Here is a 23,000-nt window from a genome sequence, read left to right as displayed (position 1 = left end):
TTCCCTCACCTCTCTACTTTATTCTCACGTGTTTTCAATATACTTTACTGATTTATTCCTGTAATTTAAGAAAGTCTGCTGTATTCTCACTATAAATTTACTGTATTCGCCTTAATTTTTTATCCTGAATTAACTGTATTTTACTGTATTAGTCTATGTAATGTATTCATCCATATTGTAGTTTTATGGTAAGTTTTGTAGTTTATTGTATCAAGTCTGTTCTCGTTGGCGTACAAACATTAATTAATTACGTAATTTCTACTGTACGACGGGACACAATAATAATAATAATAATAATAATAATAATAATAATAATAATAATAAACACTGAGCCACCACTGTTATAATACCACCATATTAACCAGTAACAGTGTATATAATTTTAACATAACATTTTAACATATCACATAAAGTTAAATATCCTGTAAGTTCACATTATTCAACACATCACATACAGTATATCCTGGTATATATAGTCAGGTATATATTCACACCTGTATATCCCCACCAATGACAATCACACGTTCCTAAACAGCCAATCAGCATTCACGTTGCCTGATTCTTGTAGCCAATAACGAAGCAGGAATATGGGATGTGGGGTGACTGGTGCACTCTTTAACACGTGGTGACTGTGGGGTGACTGGTGCACTCTTTAACACGTGGTGACTGTGGTGTGACTGGTGCACTCTTTAACACGTGGTGACTGTGGGGTGACTGGTGCACTCTTTTACACGTGGTGACTGTGGGGTGACTGGTGCACTCTTTAACACGTGGTGACTGTGGGGTGACTGGTGCACTCTTTAACACGTGGTGACTGTGGGGTGACTGGTGCACTCTTTAACACGTGGTGACTGTGGAGTGACTGGTGCACTCTTTAACACGTGGTGACTGTGGGGTGACTGGGGCTTATAAGGAAAAATCACAAGAAAGGGTTACATTTTGTGTCAGTTTATTGATTCAGAAACAAAAACAGAAAAATTGCTGTATTTTGGTGATACTGGCGACCTTGTTGGTGCTATGATGCGGTGAACTCCAGGTCAGAATGGTGCTATGGTACCTGCAATGGTTTGGTGACCTCGTCTGGGGAGGGAGAGGGTGTAGTGTTATGGTGGTAATGGTGCACTAGCTGGAGTCACTTATACTGGTGAAAGACTCGTGTACCTTCATCTCACCAAGTGTTCATGTGTGTGTGTGTGTCACGTGTACAGTGAGGTGGTGCCTCGGGTGCCATAATTAACTATGGAGTTCAATCCTGGCGTAGTTACCCTCGGGGCTGGTCTTCTGGGCACACACGCAGCCCACCGACACCATCTCCTCCGTGGGCATGAACTGGTCCATGTGACGAACCCACGTCCTGATGGGTCGCCGCACCGCCTGGCACCGGAAGTCGCCGCCCTCGTTGGAACAAAGCTCACGCTGACACATGCACTTGGTCTCCACCACGCTGTTGGGCCACACGTTGTCACCCAGCTTGCGAGTCTGTAGCTTGGAGGGACACATGCCCAGGTGAGCGGTCTGCCTCACCCAGTAGGGCTCCAGCTGCAGCTCCGCCAGGTCAACACGGAACAGCTGCACGGAGAGGTCCTTACACACCGTCTCCTCTGTTTGCTCCTGGGAGAACTGGACGAGGGCTTCAGGCACTGATAAGTAGTCATTTTTCCAGCTCTGGTGGACCTCAGAGGCGGGCACCAGATTCACCAGTCCGCGGCGACACCGATTTTTACCTTGTGACCTGCAGGGCCGTGACCGCTTGCCCACCCGTGTTGCAGCAGAGCTTCCACCCCGTGACATATCGTCCCTGACCTTGTCGTTCTCGCCGTTACCTTCGGCAGGCAGCACCAGCGACAACGTGGAGTCTTCCTCTTCTACTGCGTTCACCAGGTATTGGTTTGTTTTGGTGGTGGTGGCGTGTGAGGTGTGGTCCTGGGGCAGGGAGAGCACGGAGCTGAGCCACCACCACTGCGGCAACACCCACGGCGATACGTCTTGCTGCCGCTCCTGTCCATCTTCGGTAAAGGAGTCAGGACCTGCCACTTCACTGGCAGAGGCGACGCTGAAGGAGACATACACGGCAGCCAGAAGTAAATGTACCACAAGCCTCTGCAACATGTTCCTCCCTGCTAGCTGGTATGGCTGTCAGGTGTATGAAGTAGCCTCTTGAGTCACCAGCTGCTGCTCCCGCCTCACAGGTGTTGTCTCTGGCTGTGGTCTATCCTCACCGTTGACCAAGACGTAAGGAGAAACAGGTAATAGGTGATGGTAGTAGTAGTGTCCCCGGCTCAGGACTGGATGGTGTCTCAAGCTGCTGGACCCTAGTTTATATGGCCTGATTAACGCCCCCCACCACCACCACAGGTCACCACAAAACAACACAATTACAACCACTTGGCTTCCAATCACGAGCAGCTAATCAAGAGAGCGAGTCTTTTAGGGGGATTCTAAGGCGGCAGCGGCGGGTGGATTGGTGTTACGTGCGCCTATAATCAGTGAAACCAACACGCCACGATCAGAAGAAGTTAATGAAGTATTGACGATACACAAAAAACACAGTGAATAAGACCTGACGGAGGTGTTATTTTCGTCCTCTCAGCCTCAAGTCTCCAGCCGCCACCAATGAATCAGTTTTCTCAAGTGTCTTATAAAACGCTACCAAAAAATTACCATAATACTGATAATAACAGTGATAACGCTGATAATAACACTGTTAATGCTGATAATAACACTGATAACGCTGATAATAACACTGTTAATGCTGATAATAACACTGACAACGCTGATAATAACGCTGATATGCTGATAACTGATAATAACATGATAATAACACTGATAACGCTGATATTAACGCTGATAATAACACTGATAACGCTGATAATAGCGATAATAACACTGATAACGCTGATAATAACGCTGATAATAACACTGATAATAACACTGTTAATGCTGATAATAACACTGATAACGCTGATAATAACGCTGATAATAACACTGATAACGCTGATAATGTAACGCTGATAATAACACTGATAATAACACTATTAATGCTGATAATAACACTGATAACGCTGATAATAACAGCGATATGCTTGCCAGTAACGCTGATGATAACGCTGATAATAACACTGTTAATGCTGATAATAACACTGATAACGCTGATAACACTGATAACGCTGATAATAACACTGAAAATAACAGCCTGACAATACACACTAGAAATTGCAGTAGTAGCAGAAGTATTAACCCTCTGAATGCTAAACGTTAGGTTAGGTTAGGTCAGGTCAGGTCTGGTTAGGTCAGGTCAGGTCAAGTCAGGAGCTGTGACGTGTTAATAGCTAGCGAGATGAAATGAAGCAGATGGATGGTTAAAGACGGATAGCCCTTTCCGACACACACACTTGTACCTGTGAACAAACTGATGAACTAAAATGGTGAACTGTTGTACCACTGATGAACTGTCGCAGCCATGAACAAAATGATGAACTCTTGGACCAATGAACTAACTTTCCCCAGTCGCCAAAATTGCGGACGAGTGAACAGCATTCCAATTAGAGGCGCGCGCGCGGGCACACACACACACACACACACTTATCAGATAAAATAGTGGAATTATTAACAAAGAGAAAGAGTTGATTTTTTTACTAAGCAACACACGGCGAGCATCACCACCTAAGACTCGGGAGATTTTATGTATACACCTCCGGCCATCGCTCGGGAGAAAACATACATCTGTCTCTCTCTCTCTCTCATCTTTATCTCACTTTCAATCTCAGCACCACAATGGACAAAATATTACTGGACATTAACACTCTGGACAAAATATTAACCAAGAATTATCCCAACAGGTAATTTCGTCCTGGACAGAATCGCAGCAGGTTTTAAAGGTGCTAGTTTGGGCTCGTAGTGTTATTAAGAGATATTCAACACCCAATTTAGTTTACCTAATTACTCAACACAAACAGGTGAGAGACGTAAGAGAAAAAATATTTAAATAATCAGTGCTTGGAATTTTTTTGTAATGAATCCGAACTTAAGATAGTCATGAATCCGAACTTGAAATTTTGTCATGAATCCGAACTTGGAATATTGTGTTATCCACCCGAACTTAGAATTTTGTTTTACGAATTACGACTAAGAATTTTGTTTCATGCATATTCTTAGCATTTACTCTTGGCACATAATCTTAGCAAATACTCTCACATGCTGTACAAACATTCTCAACATATTATTAGCACATATTCTTGACACATACTGTGACATATTCCTAGCACATATTCTTTACACATACTGTAACATATTCATAACACATATTCCCCAACAAGTAACCCTAACATCATTCTACTAAAGAGGTTGTAAAGTGATATACTGGTTAGTTATGGTAAGGGAGGCAACGTTCCTTTGTGTAGCGCTTGACTAGATGTGGTGGTGGTGGTCCTGCCTCACTCACACACACACACACACACACATCCAGTACTAGTGTGGCCGTGTGTCGCCTCTATTACACACAGACACAAGGTTAAGGCCCAGGTTGGTCATTTATCAAGGGGGAGGAGAGGAAGGAGAGAGGCGGGCCAGGCAGTAACAGGTCGAAGCGACGGTTAGGTATTGATCAATAACCACCCCCCCCCCCACCTGCTTAAATCCACCGTTGCCAGAGCCGTGCAGAATGGAACCCTTCCTTTACGCCATAAAATCATATATATTTTCTCTATCTTAGTTTATCATATTTTATTTTAGGTTTTATAACTAGAGAAAGAAGCATCTAGGTGTTGTGTTTATGTGTAATTGTGGAGTGGGAGGTGGTGTGTGGGTGCTGTGGTAGGGTGGCGGTGATGGCAGCAACTTGTGTTTCCCGCTCAGTAAGGACTAGCGCCTCTTAGCGACTGGCTCAATGGTTCCTCATCTAATTTCATCCATTTTTAACCCACAAACAAAATAATATCTTGCCATCTCTACTTACTGTTAACAATATAATACAATAATTACGTGAAATACTTAATATATTTTGTTATATAATTCAGACATTAATTAATCTGATTACTCTTAATTTATTCACGAAATGACATTATCAGAGTAAGCGACAAGTGACCGCTCGATCGCTTAGGGTTAAAATTTTTTATGCACATCAACCTTTCACAAATTTTACTCATGAAAACCCAAACAACATCAAAATCTGTCTAGTTTTTAATACAGAACCATTCAAAATCTGTACCTTATTTCCCACTGAATCTGTATAAACACTCAGATTTAAAGAACCAATCAAAACCTAGATACTATTTTCCATTGACTTTATATATATATATATATATATATATATATATATATATATATATATATATATATATATATATATATATATATATATATAGGCTATATATAGGCTATATATATAGTTTCAACCAATTATTTTTCGCCAGGGATGTAATTACCACAATCAATCAAGCAATCACTTATTTATCATCACTAAAATCAAACTCGAATCACCTGAAGATTAGACACCCTAGCTTTTGTTTCACCTGATGAGTAAACAAACAAACAAATCCACAACGTAAACCGAGTCTTAATATAAGTTCATTTACACACACAAGGAAATAAAAATACACACACACACACACACACGGTACATAAATGTGAACACTAAACTGGGAGGAAGGGGGGGCGGGGGTTGAGAGGTGAGGGAGAGGAGAGGCAGAGGAGAGGTGAGGTTTGAGAGAATAAAGCGTTTAGGTTAGGAAACAAGTGAGGGAGGTGAAGGAAGGAGGGAGGTAGGAACTGGGAGAGGAGAGGGAGGTGGGACAGTACAAAGACGGGAGACTGCAAACACATTTTTTATTATAAAAAAAACACCATGAAACGAGTTGGATCATCGTGACAAACAGTCACAAGGACCATAAGACACACACACCTGCCCTGCTGGAGGGGGGGATCAAAAAGACAGACAGACAGACACACACACCAGTGATCGATCTACGTCTTTCTTCTGGGGATATAAACCCTGAAATTTATGTATGAAGTCGTGGTGGCGGGAACATCTTAAAGCTGAACTCCTCCGCCAGGGGGTGAGTGACGCCCCGCCCCCCACCACACGTCGCAGCCTCTGAGTGGTGGGGGCAGGATGGTCCTCTAGGTGGTGATTGGCTGGGAGGTTCAAGGTAGGCGGGGCTTCTCACATCCAAACCCGGACACAGGTTGGACGCCCCCCTCCCCATACATCTCCTCGCTCCTCCCTCTCATCTTTAAACCCCTCCCACTCCACCCCATCCCTCTCCACCCAACCAACCAGACAATGTCCTCATTTAGCTGTAGCCAAGTCCCTCTTACTAGTGCAGATTTCCTACATCTCAATAAACCTCCGGCCCCTCACCTCTTACCTGCAGATAAAGACACCTCAGTTTATCTCACCTGATGATTAACCTCCCTGAAGATAACCTAACCTAACTCCCAGGTAACGTTAGGGTGATTAATTTTCAGGTGATCCAATTAGTTTTACCCTCATCCACATCACCATCACCACAATACCACACAACCACCATCACCACACACCATCACCACCATCATCACTCTCTAGCGCTGCCTTCCATCACCTGTTGTATTACATAATATGCAAATGAACTCGCCCAACAAAATCATCAACAAAGAAAAGCGTACACACACACACACACACACACACGCACACACACACACACACACACATCCCAAGTCAGTCTATAAATGTCATCTGTGAACTGGAAGACTGACTAACTGATTAATTTCTGTATAGGGACGCCATGCATCAGTCACTCCACCTCAGTCGCTCACCAATTTACTCTGAAATCCCACTCACCACCTCCAAAGCTCCACCCACCACCTCCAAAACTCCACCCACCAGTTCTCAAGTCCCACCCACCAGATCTTTATCCCCTCCCTCCCGTCTTCTCCTAAACCCCTCCCACCAATACTTTAGCCACGCCCACCAGCTCTTCAACCCCACCTAAAATCTCTTGAACCCCTCCCATCATCTCATAAGCCCCACCTACCTTCCCCTAAACCCCTCCTATTAGACATAAGCCCCGCCTATCAGCTCTTGAGCCCCAACCACCTTCATCTAAGCGTTATTAACCTTATCTTAAACTCCTCCCATTACCATTTTATCCAACCTACCAAATGACCTTTCACAGCCCTTAAGCCACGCTCAATGACTTGTAAGCCCCACCCACTATAGCTTAGACCCCACCCACAAGAGCTTAGACCCCTCTCACAATCTCTTAACCCCTCCCAGCAACTCCTAAGTCCCACCCACCTTCTCCAAAACTCCTCCCACCAGGTTTTAAGCCCCTCCCACTCCCAAAACCCCAAATAACCCACACATCTAAAACAAAAACAAAAAAACACAAACCTCCCAGGGACCCCACAGGACCTCACACACCCCCAGGGACCCCACAGGACCTCACACACCCCCAGGGACCCCACAGGACCTCACACACCCCCAGGGACCCCACCTGCCCCACAAGCAAGGTCAGGACGACTCGACCACAATTTACAGTGCTCAAGTTCATGAGCTAATTGCAGGTTGTCAACTTTCCTCAGCCGACTGGTGGGTGTTGTAGCGCACGCACACACACACACGCACGCACGCACGCACGCCGCACGCACACACGCACGCACACAATGAACGACCAGTGTACATAGTAAATGAAAGTGAGGATATACGAGAAGAGGATTGAGAGAAAGTGGGTGGGGGTGAGGGAGGGGGATGTGGGGTGAGGGGAGGGGGGTGTGGGGTGGAGGGAGGGAGGGTGTGATGAGGGAGGGGGTGGGGGTGGGAGGTGGGGGGGTGGGGTGAGGGAGGGAGGGGTGGGATGAGGGAGGGGTGTGGGTGCAGGAGGGGGGGGTGGGGTGAGGGAGGGGGGTGTGGGTGAGGGAGGGGGGGTGTGGGTGAGGGAGGGAGGTGTGGGTGAGGGAGGGAAGATATGAATGAGGAAGGATAGGAGTCAAGCACCCTCCTCCTCACCTCAGGCACAAATCTTCACTACTAACCCGACGAAGCTTCCCTCATATGTTGTGTATATCTCGCCTCATGTAGGTCCATGTGAGGATATGTTGTGGAACGCCTCCTGACCCTCACCTCGTCCTCCTGACCCTCTCCTCCTCCTCCTGACCCTCTCCTCCTCACCACAACACCCTTACCACCACCTCCTCCTCCTGACCCCTCTCCTCCTCACCACAACACCCTTACCACCACCTCCTCCTCCTGACCCTCTCCTCCTCACCACAACACCCTTACCACCACCTCCTCCTCCTGACCCTCTCCTCCTCACCACAACACACAGACAGACACAACCCGCTGACTGCCATGGCCTGTGAGGAAGGAGTAAGGAGATAACAAGGTCTAGCCCACAACACTTAGCTGCAGACACACCACCACTACTACCACCATCACCACCACAACAACCATCAATAGTACTACCACTATTACAGCCACTACTACTACCACCATCACCACCACAACAACCATCAATAGTACTACCACTATTACAGCCACTACTACTACCACCATCACCACCACAAATAACCATCAATAGTACTACCACTATTACAGCCACTACTACTACCACCACCATCACCACCACAACAACCATCAATAAGTATTTTACCACTATTACAGCCACTACTACTAATGCCACCATCACCACTATTGAACAACCACATCAATAGTACTACCACTATTACAGCCACTACTACTACCACCATCACCACCACAACAACCACATCAATAGCAGTTTACCAATTATTACAGGTTTCACTACTACTACTACCACCATCACCACCACAACAACCATCAATAGTACTACCACTATTCCAGCCACTACTACTACCACCATCACCACCACAACAACCATCAATAGTACTACCACTATTACAGCCACTACTACTACCACCATCCCTACCACAACTACTACAACCTTTATCACCACCACCACCGTCTCAGCAACGCCACGCACGCTCACATTTCTCATGTTTGTATCAGGGTACGTTCTAGGTACACCCACCACACCTCACCCCCCCCCCCCCACACCTCTCCTTTCACACACCTCCCCCCTCACCACACACAGCCGTGAGGGGAGGGGGTAACACGAAACATAACTACGTCACTTCCGGTGGGGTGGGGTGGGTGGGGAAGTAAACAACACGAAATAGACCACAGTATATAATTATAACACCAAGAAGTTCACTCTCAGGCGAACGAAGACTTATATGCACACCTGTAAATTTTAGAGCGACAGCACAGTTTTAATTAACCTATACACTGACTGTGTGTGTGTGTGTGTGTGTGTGTGTGTGTGTGTGTGTGTGTGTGTGTGTGTGTGTGTGTGTGTGTGTGTGTGTGTGTGTTTCCAAACGTTTTATACCTTCTCCGTTCACCTCTTATATGATCTCGTTGCCTGATCCAGATGTTCCCAACGTCCATCTCTCACGTACTCTCTCACCTCACGTACTCTCTCTCACGCACTCTCTCTCACACGCACTCTCTCATTCTCACATACTCTCCTCACCTCACGTACTCTCTCCTCACCACGTACCTCTTTCACCTCACGCACTCTCTCACCTCAATGCACTCTCTCTCACCTCACGTACTCTCTCTCACTCTCACGTACTCTCTCTCACTCTCACGTACTCTCTCACTCACGTACTCTCTCTCACTCTCACGTACCCTCACTCTCTCACGTACTCTCTCTCACTCTTACTCACTCTCACATACACTCTCTCTCACTCACGCACTCACTAAACTGTTTATGTAGACAAAATATATAAACACGAAATAATTACATGCCAGAGGTTCTTAACAGGTGTGGCTCCCTAACAGCAACAGGTGTGGCTCTCTTTACAGTAACAGGTGTGGCTCTCTTAACAGTAACAGGTGAGATACCCTAACATCAACAGGTGTGGCTCTCTTTACAGTAACAGGTGTGGCTCTCTTATCAGTAACAGGTGTGATACCCTAACATCAACAGGTGTGGCTCTCTTTACAGTAACAGGTGTGGCTCCCTAACATTAACAGGTGTGGCTTTCTTAACAGTAACAGGTGAGGCTCCCTAACATTAACAGGTGTGGCTCTCTTAAAACAGTGGCAGGGACCAACAGGTGTGGATAAATCAATAAGCGCCCAGCGTAAGACCTTGAGGCAGACAGCAGGTGTGTGGCAGGTGTGGGAGGATTTGAAGAAGAAGATTAATCAGAGAACGGAAATGCGCACGAGGAAGAGGGGAGGAGTGGAGAGGAAGAGGGGAGGAGTGGAGAGGAAGAGGGAGAGGAATGAGAGTGAAGTGATAGGGTGAAGGGAGGAGAGGAAAGACTGGCCGGGGGAGAAGACGAGAGAGATGAGAGAGAGAGAGAGAGAGAGAGAGAGAGAGAGAGAGAGATTCTATATAAATAAATGAATTAATAAATAAATAAATAAACGCATAAATAGAGAAAAAATCCCAAACTGAACCCAACCAAACGAAACCCGAATTTCAAAAAAGCATCGTAACACCACTTTTTCGAACCCACTGACCCCTCCCCTATCCCCCCTCCCACACCCCCTCCTTAAAACGACCATTTAAACCACTTCTCACACAAGGGGGTCGGGAGAATTTATTTATATACAGGGGGTCAAATCTGCGGGTAATTTTTTTTTTCTGGGTCATACTGTGGAGTCATTCATCTTCGGTTCCGGGTAATAAGGACGCAAGAGAGGCTTCAATAACTCGAATTTTTCTGAGTAAATGTTGTCATATCGGCTCAAGGGAGGAGGAGGAGGAGGATGTGAAGAGTAATATGGAGAAGTATTGGCTGGTGGAATGATCTGTGAGGAATATTAGGAGAAATATTAACTAGTAGAATGATCTGTGTGAGGAGTATGCCAATTATTTCGACCAGGAGCAATATCTGAAAAACTCTAATGGACAAATACTAGCTGCCTGAATGACCTGAGCAATATTAGCTAGGAAAATTACGCACCAGCATGGGGGAATATTGGCCGGGCAGGGCGGTACAAGCTAGGTGCACCGTGTGTGTGTGTGTGTGTGTGTGTGTGTGTGTGTGTGTGTGTGTGTGTGTGTGCGCGCTTTCCCGTGTATGTGTGAGTGTGCCCGTGTCTCTGTATGTATGTGTGTGTGTGAGGCGGTGGCCGTGTGTACTGGACCATCGGCTTTAAACACTGGTATATCATGAGTCTATACAGTATAGCCTGTACACACCATGAATAATTTACTGTAGTTCTCGCGCGTGTCTGGTTTGTCCGTCTGTCTCTCGTTGCTCACGTTTACCTAATGTGTGTGTGTGTGTGTGTGATTCATTCCTTATATACACTCTTCTGGTTACCATATCCGGTTACTATTCAAATGGGAGCCACTCTAACCTAACCTGGACCCTTTAACAACCATAACATACAGTAATTGTGGATGCAACAGGTGTTTAATGTTTCCCCGGTAATGCAGCATAAACAACAAAAATTCCGGGAGCCTCGAAGAACGCCTGAAGGTACTGTGAGTGGGCGTGTTGCTACTGCCGCCACTGTTTTGCAGCATTTGGTTGTGGAGCAAAATAAAGGCCGCGCTCATGTTCGTCAGTTGAAATGGGCGCTAGAGTTTTATTGTTCTGGGTGATGGGGAACAAAGCGTGACAGGTCAGCTAGCTCTAGTTATTGCCACTATTGTGTTGACACCAGTTTAATCAGATTCCTCTGACAGCAAGCTCACGTTTGTTTACACTGTGACGTCATACCGCATTACGTTCACTGCTGCGCTAACTTGTTTGCCTCGTGACACCAATGTTATCAGTTACGTATGAAAATGACACTTTTACTTCCGTGTTAATCGTAACTGGCATACAAACAATGGTAAACAATAAGTCGATACAAACACGTAGCCAGAAATGTGTTGTTAGGTTATGAAATATCCAAGAAATACACCTTGTCCTCATTACACCACGCTTGATGAGGCCACTACATACTTAAGAAAATTTAATTGTATTACTGAAGCACAGGAGATATACATAAATGAATACGTATTTATAATTCAAAGGTATAATACATATTTCCTCCTATAAATTATAAAAAATACCTTCTGTACATTAAATAAATTCGCTTTTGGAAGCCTAAGATCTGTTTAAGTTAAGTCAGAAAGACATAATTCGTTAACCTGTTGACTGTGTTTTTTTTAATACTTCATCTAACTTTCATTCTCTTCTTCAATTACTTTTAGCTTATGGGAAAAATCTCTCTTAACGCGTCTTCTGTTGGTTTATTCATTTTTATTACCGCTGGCTGTAATCTGTTTTTAATATTCGTACTTCAACCAGTTCAATTTTCTTTGGCTATTTTAGTTTCTCGGGTAAACTTTTATATATTCATTTCTATGCCACTTCGTTTCATTTATTCCAATTATGTTCTTTGTTTCTTTGTTTTTTAAAAGTATTCGTTTAACTAGTTATGTTTTTTCGAATTTTGAGAGTACTGTACTGCAGTTTATATACTGTATGTTGAGTCACGGTGAGTTCGCTTAGTTTATTCCCATACATTTTTTTTTGTAGTCAGCGTTGTGTTTATATGTTGCAGTAGTCAGTGGCCTCCACACACACACACACACACACACACACACACACACACACACACACACACACACACACACACACACACACACTATTTTGTAGACCGTGGAAAAAACATTTTGTGTGCTTTTCCGTCCGTTCCATGGGAGCCCTGACAGCCTGCCCCGTAGAGGGAGGGAGGGAGGGAGGGAGGGTGGGAACGAGGCTGAAAGCAACGGAGAGAGGGAGGGAGGGAGGAAGGAAGGAAGAGAGGGAGGGAACGACGAAAGGAAGCACAGAAGGAAATAGGAAGCGAGGGAAACAGGGAGGGAAAGTGGAAAAAAATAAAGAGATTGAGACGAAACAAAACCAAATGGCAAAAGGAAATGGGGTGAGTGGGAGAGAGAATAACAGTAGTCAGTAGTAGAGACAAACTGAGGTAACAGGCGTGATCACACACACACACAAGAATAATGAATCGTCCAACTGTGAGCCCCTAAGACCAATATCAAAGATGGCTTAAATACATGTACAAACAATTATTCAAGTGTTGGGTAAATATATTTGGAATTCACTTGGATCTTCGTTCAGTGCTTCAAAATTGGCATGACAATGATTTATAAGCACACACACACACACACACACACACACACACACACACACCTTGAGTTTACAATTTCCTTGCAACATTATATATGGTGACGATACAATGTTATTACTGCGCTTCAACAACTAAGGTTTTTAAGCGCGTAACAAGGTTAGTAATTATACTAGTCCATTAATAACTAAATATTATGAGACAACGATCTATTTACACCAATGTATGTCTAAGAATATTACCAGATTAAGTCTTATGAACAAATTATAATACCTTATAATGTATCAAAAATAAACTGCGTGAAGAGGGAGAGTTAGTCTCCCCGCGTACACACTCCGTGACGGGATAACAGCACTGGTATTGATCGGCCAGGTTTGCCAAGAAAATCCAACACGCCCCTTGCTGCAGTAATCATACACGTCAAGTACACCCATGTTCATCAAAAACTCATATTCCTATACCATTATGTAATTTGTTATAGTATCACGCTGTGTAAGATCATTTAAACGAGGGAAAATAACGAAAATTATTCTGGCTTAGCGTCGGGAGCTATATGAGCCATCGGTGCGGTGCGGATTTTAATAATAAGCGTTCAAGATTCATTTTACCTGTACAGTACTTTATTACCTTGATAAACTTGTCCAACATTCTGTCAAGTAGTGTGATTTATGTCGTGATCATTAAGTGTAGAATTATCTAAAATGTGACTCGACTCAGTACAGCATACGCTACGCTAATCCACCTTTGCAATGTTGACGGGAAACAGATCAAGGCGCCTGTAAGGGACTGTGAAATACGTTGCTGCCTCACTATGTCACAATCTGTTACCGATGTTGTTCTTCAAATACATGGAGCGAATATTATTTCTAGGGTATAATGGCATCGTATCATTTATAGATAGATATTCATTCAACATACTCATTTTCTTTCCGTGTACATAAGCTACACATACCCAGCTCTTACGAAAATGAAGGGAGCAGTCCCAATCATATCGTTCGAATTCGAAACAAAAACTCATAACCAAATTTAAATTGAGTAAGAGCGTAATACTTTATGATCACATTAATACCGATTTAGTCACACTGGAGGTATGGTATTCAAATATAAAATGACTGAATTGGTGAATGAATATGTATAATTACATGTATATAAATTTAAATTAATAAAGATATATAATCAATAACGTACACATTTTCAGATACAGTAGTTTTTTAATAGATCAACAGTAGTTGAGTTATGTTATCATTACTGAGCTCCAACAACGAAGGCCTTTAAGCGCGTAACATGGTTTGCAATACGGTCGTCCAACAACGATTAAAAAAAATATGATATAACTGTGTAGTTGGGTTCAAATTCAATAAAGTCTTAATTGTGATGATGGAGTGATAAGTTAGATAAAGGAACTTTAAAAGGATACTGTAAAGTTAATATATATTGATTAAAAAAATAAATAAATGAACGATTTAAAATTTAAAACTCTTTTTCAACCTTATTTTTTGGCCAGTCCAGGTGCAACGCAGTGGCAATGGCGGAGGTCGTCTGCACGGACTGTCGCTATCACCAAGAACAATGTTTCTTTATTCATCATCATTACCATCTCTCTTAAGTGGTTTCGTTCTTCTAAATTATCAGACAACCAACTAAGACGTCATACACTGTGCCCCAATACATCAAAATACCAGACATAATTCCTACTCCCGCTGTTCTGCCTTTGTCCCCCTATGAGGTAAGTCTATAGTTTATACAATACTGAACTCAATCGGGATATTTTCAGCTCAGGAATAATAACAAGGGAGACCCAGTTGTCCTGTACTTAGCTCTAACCTTTTTGTGGCTCCGTCAACCCTGTTCTAGGTATTGTACAGTACAGCATATGGTAATGTTCAGTATATCTTCGCCACATTTTTTTTTCTGCCAGGATCATTATACATTTGTTTTAATGAGTAACATTCAAACGGTATTCACAAAGTGCATTGAAAAAATGTGTTCCCCTCCAGAGAAGATTCCGTCAAAAAGCGTGAAGAAATAGTGGCAGTTTAAGTGAACATGACTTCAGCTGACTGCCGAGTTCGGGTTGGCACCAAGAGCTGAGTTCCCACCAAAGTAGTTCCCCCAACAGCTTTCTTCGTACATCATCTTTAGGAGGGAGAAAGAATCTTGTACCGGAACCTCTCACAAAATATTGAGAGCCCCAAGAGCACAACACCTTGACGGCGTGGTGTAAAATGTCCAGTTTAGGAAATAGCAAACATTTGTCTCGTTATGCCAACACTGAAGTATACTGTAAGTTCATTTAAAGGATTTTATTTACGGTATAGCCTTCATTTGGGCCATAATTGTATAACTAATCACTCAATTAAAAAATAATGATCACAATCTTTATATATTATAAAAACCAGCATACAATGGAGCTCTTACCGGATTGGGTATACAGTAGCACAAAATTCTGTCACTTCCAGTCTTCCTTTCAAGGCCGAGTTCTGGTTGGATACAAGACACAATATTCTTCGGCCAGTGACCATGGAATGTTCAAGTGTCAGGTCACTCTTGAAAACTCTGTTGCTAACTAAAACCTTTTTCATAAAAGCGTCACAGACTCAACCGGTTACCAAGTCGGTGACCAGTGTTGTGGTTCTGACGTCACACTAACAACGTTCATTAGTCACATGTATAACAATATTGAATGGATTTATTAATGTTTAGAGAACCTAAAAAATCTGAAGTTAATCAAATAATATAATCTTGGAAAAGCCTAAACAAATTACTTCCATGTTACTTTACCTTCAGTCTTTAGATGACACACGAACCCCGCCACAGTACAGGTAGCCTAACAGGTAATTTTATAACAAGGACGGAGGGAGACAAGCACAATGTCAGGACCATAATGCTATTCTATTAACCTAAATAACTAAACGGCGCACTCAAAGCATCACTGGATATATCAATCGCTATTGTTATTTAGATTTAGTTTCGCGCTTTTGACAATAAAAATAATTTGGAAATTCGGTATTCCAGGATGACATTTCTCCCCCCCCCCTTTACAGACGATCACCAGGCGTGGCTGTGTAGGACATTGCACTGACTTATACATTAAAAACATTTTGCATCATTTTGTTAGACATACATTTTTGTTTACTTCTGATATCCATATTAGTGTTGAAAATAACTCGCTACTGTAGTTAGTTCTTAATGGAGGATTTGTATAAGTTATTGGTTGATAAAATGATTCCGAAGCCAAATACAGTCTGAATGATTGAATGTGAGAAGAAAGAATGGGGAGACTAAAATAAATATTGGTATAATTGCAAGATGGATGTACCTGTACTGTAAATATATAATAAAGTACACCAGTCAGAGAGGACAAAATAAATACTATACCTATAGCAGAGTCCAGTACAGTAATAAGTTTTCCAGGAGAGCATCACCCACTGTTGCATGGGTTGACCACTGATTAATGTGTAACACTTCTTTATTGTTGTCCACCATATATCATGGGGTGTAAAAATAATAATAATAATGATTGCCCCTCATGTAACGAGGATAGCCGGCCCAAGGGCCACCTAGGCGTGAATTTGTTTAAGGTGTAGAAGCTGTCGCCAATACAACAACCACACCCTAAGTTAACGAGCTGCATGACCCAGTGTCAAGGAATAATCCGACTAGACCGGACAACTCGTCAACTGCACTGGCTAACCATTACCCCGGAACACGATCCACAAATCGATTAACATCCAGGTCCCCAATTACTGCTGGGTAGACAAAGGCAAATGGCATAAAGAAACTTGCCCATAGTTTCACCTTGCCCGGGGATCGAACCCTGGGTCCACTCGCTTGCGAAGCGAACATGTTGACCATTACACCACAGGTCACCATATCCTGGGGTGTATAAAACATAGTATATGTGGGGTGCTCTACCTCACACAGTATGGGAGAGTTGGTGTAAATACAGTAGCAGTGTACGCTACACTGTTTTGTAAAAATGTAAACACACTGTCCACTGCCTTACAGGTTTTTGTGACATGTGTATATGCTTGTACAGAACAGTATATGTTGGCAATTTAGTAATACAAGCATTCCTTTGAATTGCCACAACAAATCTATAAAGCAGTTTGTATACATTATTTTGTGACACAGTATGAGTAGGTCTGTACTCATGGCATCACTAACTCAACAAACTGTAAACATTTTCTCTCATACACGAAGTAAGGAACAAATAAGACTGAATACTTTTCTCAGTTTATTACAAAATTAAGTCTCTGCGCACTGTACATACTGAACTAGCATTAGTGAACTATGATACAAAAATGGCAATGTGTAAGTGAAGTCCAGCAGCCTGGCGACGGTACTACATATGATAGGTAGTGTTGAGCAGAGGTACTAATGGCATGAATGGAGCAGCATGATCTAAGAAACAAACTCTTGTGATGGGGACCAAGACATAAAATGTGAAGGCAGAATATTTAAAGGTCAATGTATATCTGGCTAGGATTGTAAACTGCAGCAGAAGAGCAGGTCATGTTCAAACAGATAATGAGTCTGACCTAACAAGCTGATGTCCTCCACACTGCTACCCAATAATATATGATCAACAGGTGTAGAGGATGTTCAATAATACATTGATACATAAAAATAAAGATAATTAATTTACTATGCAAACGGAGGATCTTTTTGTGTTGCCTAATATCACCAAACTGATACTCTTATAAACAGCACATATGACATTCATTACGTAGTATTGACTTTTTCTTTATTTTTATCATTTTTTTTTTAGATATTGACTTTTTCTTTATTTTTATCATTTTTTTTAGATAAAAGAAGAGTTAATGAACTATTATCTGAACATGCAAAAGGACCAATGTTCCCAATGTTTCCGCTAGTATCATACATACCTCATTTCATGCACTATAAAATACATGTAAAACTTACAACACCAATCATAGGTTGGCCAACTCTTGGTTATGGCTAACATATGAACACTGCCCTGCTCCAATGACAATACCTGCTGCAGTAACTTAGCTTTACTTGTATCACCGGTCAATATCAGCCTTTCGCCAATACCATCTGAACTTCACAAATAAACAAAGAAATCCAGTAAATAGGAGGTGCTAATTGTTGACCACATTCGTTAAATGAACACTATAGCATTCAAGTGTAAATTAAAACTATTCTAGTGGAAAATATCCACCTATATAGATGAACGCTAAATTAAAGCTGGAATTGCAACATGATGAACAAACGAAGGATGCATTACACTTGTTGGTTCAAAATTTAACACTGATTGTCTCCTTAAGTTCCTGGAAAAACATAAAAGACTCAAAAGAAATATACACAATGTATCCAGAGCAGATATATCTTCCACCCAACTCTCTGCTAACGACGATACTTACACGCATTCCTTTCATCCTAAACCTAATTTGTGCTACTGGCAGTCACCAAATGTTTTCCTTAGCATTAATATATGGAGATGGATGTTTGCACTGCACAGTGAATAACATCTACATACACGTGATAAGTGAACAAACTGATGACAAGTGTGTGAATAAACACACCAAATAACATATAAGGGAAGTCAATGGAAGGTCCTCATGAACAGAACATCCTACTGATTACTAACAAGCATAAACATGAAACTTGTGGCTATGAGTTGACAGTTCCTTCTCTGAAACTCTAATAGCATCATGGAAAGGTTCAGCAGAATTTTCACATCTTTTCAAACAAAACATTAAAAAACAAATGAACACAGGTAGTACTAAATCATACAGTATATAACCAATAATTACTCCAAAATAACTCGGGTGTTGTGTTGACTACATTCACAGTGCAAAACTTTATTTATATGATGTAACCCACGGCACAGAGCATCTTCAGCACCTTGAGTGCGATGGCTCTAATCCTCCCGAACACAATAATATCATACTCGAGAGAACAGGTGATCATATTCAGAGTTCACACATCATACTCAAGGAATTAAATCATTATAATCTAGGGGTTAAGTCATCATCATACTCGAAGGTTAAAGTATCTTAAACAATGGACTAATTCATTGTAGTTAGGGGGGGTTGGCATCATAATCAAGTACCGTACTTAAAATTGATTCAAACATCCCAGACACACAGATCAAGGAATACATTACAAGTGCTGCTTTATTTGAACTATCTCTTTTAAGAATTCCTCATCACACTTCTTTAAGGAATTCAAGTGAGGATAATGGGCTTTGATAACACTATACAGTATACAATGTTTGCTCAATATTCTGACTAAATTTATCTTAAGGAAGCACTATATTTCTTTTAAACTCATGAAACATTCTTAATAAAAGATAATATTAATGCACTTCAAAATCAATGGTAATTACTGTACAATTTGAAACAATAACTACCAACTCATGAATGTAATAACTTTCTCAATACATACTGTACTGGTATCTAAAGTGATGAAATGAAGTTAAATTACATATTTTAGTCCCTGTAACTCATAATTAATCTTGTGTTTTTTTAATTAATCACCTCACGTCAACCACCTATAGGATAAACGTCACAGAATATATAATCATACGCTGTGACTTTAAGTTTTGCGCACACACACACACGTTTTGGTTTTTCCTTTAGACACTGAAGGTGAGCAGACTGTCCCCAAAAAATGGTGGGTTTGGTTTGTTTATCAAGATGTCTGAATGAGAACGGGCACTAGTGTTTTATATCTGCATAATAAGTTGTTTAGGTCCATATGGCCTTCACAACTCCTCTATATAATTTGTACAGCTAACTTCTTTCAATCTTTTAAGAGGTTTCTCTTTTAGTGAAACTTATTGCACGATAAATATCACTCAACAGATATTTCCTTTCAATATACAGTACAGTACAGGCCCTGAAATGACATCTTCAGCCTATTAAATCAAGGCCATCTTTTGTGTTTACCAATATTGTACACCCACTACTTGTACAGTATCAAGATTATCAACATGTACGGTACACCGATTCCTTTATGACCCAGCTCTTTCATGTTAAAATTCTTACAACAAGCATATGTACACCTGATGCAATATGTATATTTCTTAAAAAAATATTTGACAACTAAAGTATCGCCAAGTATATACAATACAGTATATGAAAACTACAAGAAATTATTCAAATACCAAGTAGAGTTGAACATGGTGACACTGATGGCATGTTCAAGCAAATAATGCATGATAATGTAATGGAGAGAGAGGCTTTACCAATGACATATGTACCAGAAATACCAAAGTTGTGAAGTGAGATATGCTGTATCGACAATTATTCTCTAATAATTATTTTGATGTTTTTCATTAGATCTAGACAATCTCACTGTTAACACACATTTACTATGTTTTAAACTGTTGTGCATTTTGACCTAGACAGAAAGGTAATGGATAAATCAGGAAGTACCAATTCATAAACATTCCAGGCCACCCACCTTGATCAGTATATCCACAATACAGGAAGTTCAAGATGGTTACTCTAATGTCTACACTTCATAAATTTGTTCGTGTAAATCTTAATTGTTCAGTGACGGAAGAAGATGCTGTCAATAAATATCGTAGGGGCAGATAGAGAATTGGATACGAAGGCGTAGAACCTTTGTCTAGAATAACACTAAGTAAACTAAGTATACTGTATAGTCAATAACTATTAAGAATTACAACTAAGAGAAAATGCAGTCACAGTGGAATCATACAGAACTAAACTTAACAAAGAGTTCCAAAATATTGACAAGAAAAAACAACAAAGATTAATTAAGAGGGGCGTCCATCTCTCGTCTCGGACCTTTCCTGCCATTTACACCACTCTACCATACCGTATTCATTCCCTCTTTTTTTCCGTGCTTCTGTATTCCTCGTTCCATCGCAAACAAAATTTGGATGATACAAAGAAAGGAAATAGAGAAAGAAATTTATCATAGAGTAGAAACTGGTCATCTTTAAACCATAACATCCAGTCTATAAATGAGATGGGCAGACCTATTGTAATGAAACCACACAGATAACCTTCACAGAACCCGTCCATACATGCCACCTGCACTTTGTACTATGAAATTCTGGCAGAAGAGTTGATTTTACAAACCTCAAGAGAGAGAGAGAAAAAAAACTTGGATATACAGAACCCAGAATGGCACCACCTTGGTATATGCACATCAAATATCCATACAGTACACCACATTTGTTACCAAGTGCCATAAAATTTTTATAAACTGGTCTCTACCCCCATGCCAGGAGGAACATAAGAACTGAATACACAGATACAAGACTCCAGATAGCATGAAGAGATAATGAAGATAACAGGAGAGGAAGATAAAACAGTGTTATGAGAAATTTTGAATACAAGAACCTAAGTTAATATGATTATCCTCAACACAAACCTACCAACACTATCACTCTCACACCTTGTTTTATTTCGCTTCAAGTCCTTGCATCACTTTTATACCAAGATAAGAAATAAAGTGTACTGTGATGTCATGTTACAATTTGGATATTTTTTCCCGTTTTTTTCCTTTAAGCATTCTTTCTGCTTGTGGATATTTCTAAGATCTACATTGGTTTCTTGGATAAGGTTCCCGGCGCGATTCATCAACTTCTACCGCGTCGACATCAAGACGCACCCAAAGTAAGGTGTCCCCCCCCCCCCAATGAAGAAGCAAAACTAGATCAACCTAACACTACAGCACATAACAGACTCAACAAAAATACTCTGATATGTAAGATATGAAATGCCTTCACATCACAACTACAAAACAACCTTTATTAAAATGATAGCGAAAAATAGGCAAGAAAATAAATACGTAAAAAATAAATTGGAGTCGACGCACACACACACACACATGCCATGTCAACGCACTCCATAATGTAATGGAAAGTTAGCCTCTTGTGCTGTCTCCAAAACTATTATCCATAAAATTTATTAATTATGAGAAATACAGTACAGAAAAAAAATAATCACAATACACAATAATTATTTGCAAAGAACATAGAGAGATATACTGTACTGTACTAAAATGTTGGGTTTAATAATTACAATAAAAGAGAATGGTGTAAACAAAATGACTTGGTTGAAAATAAAGTAAGAATCATAACCGCAGGTAAATTCTAAAACAAATCTTGGAATCTCGTACATTTATCGCCCTACATCCTAAGTGTGTTTTTTTGGGCGGGCCTGGACGATCAATGGATTGGCACCGTGTAATGAACTAACGACGTCCGTGGATCAAGGGAAAATGTCTCCGGACAGCCAGAGGTAAAAAACAAAAACACCTTACCTACGTGATATACAAAGCTTATACACACATGGATAAAAAAATTGCCAGTAGAAAACATCTGTATACTCTACTGACGATCCATAAAACAATGATTTATATAATACTACGAAACTAATAATAACTAAGAAATATCATACTCGATGGATACATACCAAGAGAGAAAAATAATAATAATAGCCATACTAGTACAGAAACTGCATCCTAAAAAAAATTCATTTACATATTACTCAACTGCATGACAGAGTTTTGTGACAGGAGCAGCAATGGTGAGAAAAACTGCAGCATTATGAAGAGCATCGCTTAACCATCTACAGCACAGGATAAATGAGCTCAGCTTAAGAATCACCCAAAATAGCTGATCATGTCACCTTTTGTACCATGGAACCTGTAGCTTGCATATCTACAGTCACAGGCTAACCCACAACTCAAGGGCCAACCCAACACTCAGAAACTACTTGAGTCACAGATATATGATCAATTCCCCGTTTTTGTCCGCCGAAAGAAAATCGGCCCGTTTACCAATTTCTCAAGTGGTGACTGACATATAATGACAAAAAATGCTATCCTATTGGAGATATATCAAATTCTA

General features: G+C 41.3%; 1 protein-coding gene across 1 annotated transcript; it reads right to left on the bottom strand.

Moving 5' to 3' along the window:
• Positions 1–949: 949 nt before the first annotated feature.
• LOC121853563 lies at positions 950–2,273 on the bottom strand. The gene has a single exon (XM_042347782.1). The coding sequence runs from the start codon at positions 2,107–2,109 to the stop codon at positions 1,234–1,236; it is 876 nt and encodes a 291-aa protein (XP_042203716.1). The 5' UTR covers positions 2,110–2,273; the 3' UTR covers positions 950–1,233.
• Between the last annotated feature and the right edge of the window lie 20,727 nt (positions 2,274–23,000).

Source organism: Homarus americanus, unplaced genomic scaffold, assembly GCF_018991925.1.
Source record: "Homarus americanus isolate GMGI-L3 unplaced genomic scaffold, GMGI_Hamer_2.0 scaffold4896, whole genome shotgun sequence".
Classification (NCBI taxonomy): domain Eukaryota; kingdom Metazoa; phylum Arthropoda; class Malacostraca; order Decapoda; family Nephropidae; genus Homarus; species Homarus americanus.
Note: the sequence above shows the minus strand (reverse complement) of the source record. Positions and strands in the feature narration are given on the sequence as shown.

What these genes read in the sequence shown, in the direction of transcription:
- LOC121853563 (XM_042347782.1), bottom strand. Translation starts at nt 2,109, where the DNA reads ATGTTGCAGAGGCTTGTGGTACATTTACTTCTGGCTGCCGTGTATGTC.